The 3367-nt window shown below is 42.2% G+C and overlaps 1 protein-coding gene across 1 annotated transcript; it reads right to left on the minus strand.

Annotated features, from left to right (window-relative positions):
- Positions 1 to 1347: 1347 nt before the first annotated feature.
- Positions 1348 to 3152, minus strand: LOC106542381 (P2Y purinoceptor 8). Its single transcript, XM_014058092.2, has one exon. It carries the CDS (start codon positions 3092 to 3094, stop codon positions 2009 to 2011), a length of 1086 nt encoding a protein of 361 aa, XP_013913567.2. The 5' UTR covers positions 3095 to 3152; the 3' UTR covers positions 1348 to 2008.
- Between the last annotated feature and the right edge of the window lie 215 nt (positions 3153 to 3367).

Genomic DNA, 3367 nt, shown 5'->3' on the forward strand with positions numbered 1-3367 from the left:
TTATACCATCATCCAGGTCAAATGGTTGTCCATTCTGTTTTTGAAAACTTCCAATGATAGAGTGCCCACAACTCCATGAGGCAAGCAATTCCACTGATTAATTGTTTTTACTGTCAGAAAATTTCTTCTTACTTCTAGGTTGGATCTGTCTTTAACAAACTTCCACCCATTACTTCTTGTCCTGCCTTGGAAAATAAGGCAGTGCTTGGTGCTTTGGAGAATAAATCAACCCCCTCTTCTCTGTGACAGCCCCTCAGGTACTGGAAGACAACTATCATGTCTCCCTAATCCTACTCTTCAATAGACTAAACATAAAAATGACTCAGCAGATAAATCCCTGAAATATATTCAATTATGATGACCCAGTTGGTACATTGGAGAAAAAGAATGGTGGTGGGAATTTTACATACCGTATTTTCACGACTATAAGCCGCACTGAAAATCCTAAAATTTGATCCAAAATCGGCAGTGCGGCTTATAACCCGGTGCGCTTTATATGTGGAAAAAGATCTCCCAGCTGCTTTGCTCCTCGCGACTGCAATAGATGTCCAGAAGCGGCTTTTGGGGCTAATGGGGATTGGATTTCCAGCTCGATAGCTTCTGGACATCTATTGCAGTTGTGAGGAGCCGAGGAGAGTGTGGAGAAGAGCGCGCGACGGTTCTTGGCGCTCTGGGAAGCGGGAGAGGCGCGCGGTTTGGTTTCTCCTCCCTGGACATCGCAGCAGCAGCCCCAAGCGCACCGATCTCTGTGTTTTTCGCATCGGGGTGTGCTGCAAGAGCATGCCCCGATGCGAAAAACACAGGGATCGGTGTGCTTGGGGCTGCTGCTGCGACGTCCAGGGAGGAGAAACCAAACCGCGTGCCTCTCCCGCTTCCCGGAGCGCCAAGAACCGTCGCGCGCTCTTCTCCGCACTCTCCTCGGCTCCTCACAACTGCAATAGACGTCCAGAAGCTATCGAGCTGGAAATCCAATCCCCATTAGCCCCAAAAGCCGCTTCTGGACATCTGTTGCAGTCGCGAGGAGCGGCACGAAGGTTCTTGGCGCTCCAGGAAGCCCCGAAAGCAGCTGGGAGAGGCGCGCGGTTTGGTTTCTCCTCCCTGGGTGTCGCAGTAGCAGCCCCAAACTCACCGATCTCAGTGTTTTTCGCATCGGGGTGTGCTGCAAGAGCATGCCCCGATGCGAAAAACACAGAGATCGGTGCGCTTGGGGCTGCTGCTGCGACGTCCAGGGAGGAGAAACCAAGCCGTGCGCCTCTCCCAGCTGCTTTCGGGGCTTCCTGGAGCACCAAGAACCTTCGTGCCGCTCCTCACGACTGCAACAGATGTCCAGAAGCGTCGGGAAACGTGCGGCTTATAACCCGGTGCGCTTTATATGTGGAAAAAGTTTGAAAAATTAACGTTAATTGATACTGCGGCTTATAATCCGGTGCGGCTTTTGGTCGTGAAAATACGGTAATCAAAATTACATTTACAAAGTCAAAAGAAATGGACTTATCAACTGATAATGATATGTGACATAATGAAGCTGATAGGTTCAAGAAAATGACAATTGACTAGTTATTTTGTATAAAAAAACCTAAACAGATCAGTGTTGACAACAATTCTACAGGATGAAGTTCAGTTCAAAAGTTGTAACTTTGCCAAAATAGTTATGTTTTCTTAAGGTACAATTTAAAGATTATAATACATACTGGGTTTCCTCAAAGAAAGTATATTCAGGTTTAGTCATATGTAGAGTTAGACACACTGAAGTCAACATTGATTTCAGGGTGTCTATTCTAAGCATACAACTTGAACCTAACTCAGAGTCATTGCTATGGATTTGTGGCATGGTAATGCTCATTTACATTTTACTTGTTGCTACATATTACAATAGATATAATAATTGCCATATTTGAAGACAAGAATTTTTCCTGGTATTGAATAGAGTTCCCCAACCTTGCTTGTACAATAGTTGTTTGAGATAACCATTCTTTGCTTGTTTCATGAAATAGAATGAATAATGTCTTCATTTTTGAGCATTAGTGTTAAAAACACTTTCATGCCTTTGCAAACATGTTCTCATCACATCCAATCCATCCTTATGGCCATTTAATAGAGATCTTCCTGATGTCCTGGTAGACAATATACTTTTCCTTCTAGTCTCTGAACTATCACTCAGTAGCACCTTCCGTACTACTACCTGCATGGATTTCTGATAAAACTCTTTGGATGCAAAGTAGTAAATGAATGGATCTATGCAATTGTTGAGACAACTAAGGCACAAGGTGAGTTTGTAAATATGATAGTAACCCTCTTTATTTGTGAGACGGCTGACCATGTGCACCAATAGGATAAAATTGTTGGGTGCAAAACAAATGATGAAAACCAAGAGCACTATTATAGCCAAGTAGACTGACCGTGTCTTCTGCCCATTGCCACACTTGTGAGAAGCCTTAATAAGCTTCCAAATAATGGCAGTGTAGCAAGCAACTATAACTGTGAATGGAAGCAAGAAAAAGAAAATAAAGGGCAGCAGGAGGAAAGCTGCCCATGCATGAATATCGGGAAGCATATTCCATGTAAGGACATCAAAACAGGTTGTAATGTTCAGCTCTTCTACGTAAAAAGTCAGGTCATTTGAGGCAAGGGGCCACAAGGACAATAGTACAAAAAACCACATTACAATGCAGGTGGCAATTGCATATCTCTTTTTTCTCCATTTTTGGGATGTCAGTGGGTGCACTACACCCAAATAGCGCTCAAAGCTGATGAAGGTCATAGTCAATATGGAGGAATACATGTTTGCATAAAACATTATTGTGACGTAGCTGCACAGCTGTATGCCGTAAGACCAGTTGTTCTTCTTCACGTGGTATATAATCTGAAGGGGAAGACAGGAGGCCAGTGCAAGATCCGTGAGGCTGAGGTTAATCATGAGAAGAATTGATGGTGTTCTGGGTTTGATATGAAAGAAGAGAATCCAGAGTGAGAAAGTATTTCCAGGGATACTGATGATAACAACTAGCGAATACACAGTTGGTAAGATGATCATAATATCAGAATTCTTAAGCATGTCCACTGTTGCATTATCCAGTGACGTATTATTAAACATTTTCTATATTTGATTTTTTCTTCTTGAAAATTTGAAAGATGTATATCACAGCTTAAATTTGTACCCTATAAAATAGAAACACACAGAAAAGAGGTCAATGAAAATGCAAATTCTATGGAGCACTTTCTCATATGTCATGTACACCTTTCTAAAGACCGTCACATATTTCTTTCTAAAGATATTTACTAAATTAACTAGTCAGTCTACTGTTTTTTTTTACTACATTTATTCAAAATTTCTGTTAAGTACCTCAAAATTAAATTTCCCAAGCAT

This window comes from Thamnophis sirtalis, unplaced genomic scaffold, assembly GCF_051295495.1.
Source record: "Thamnophis sirtalis isolate CommonGarterSnake01/CBP01778 unplaced genomic scaffold, rThaSir2_p1.2 scaffold_12, whole genome shotgun sequence".
Lineage (NCBI taxonomy): Eukaryota > Metazoa > Chordata > Lepidosauria > Squamata > Natricidae > Thamnophis > Thamnophis sirtalis.

Bases quoted from the DNA above. Each gene is read 5' to 3' on its own strand.
- LOC106542381 (XM_014058092.2), bottom strand. From the start codon at position 3,094: ATGTTTAATAATACGTCACTGGATAATGCAACAGTGGACATGCTTAAG.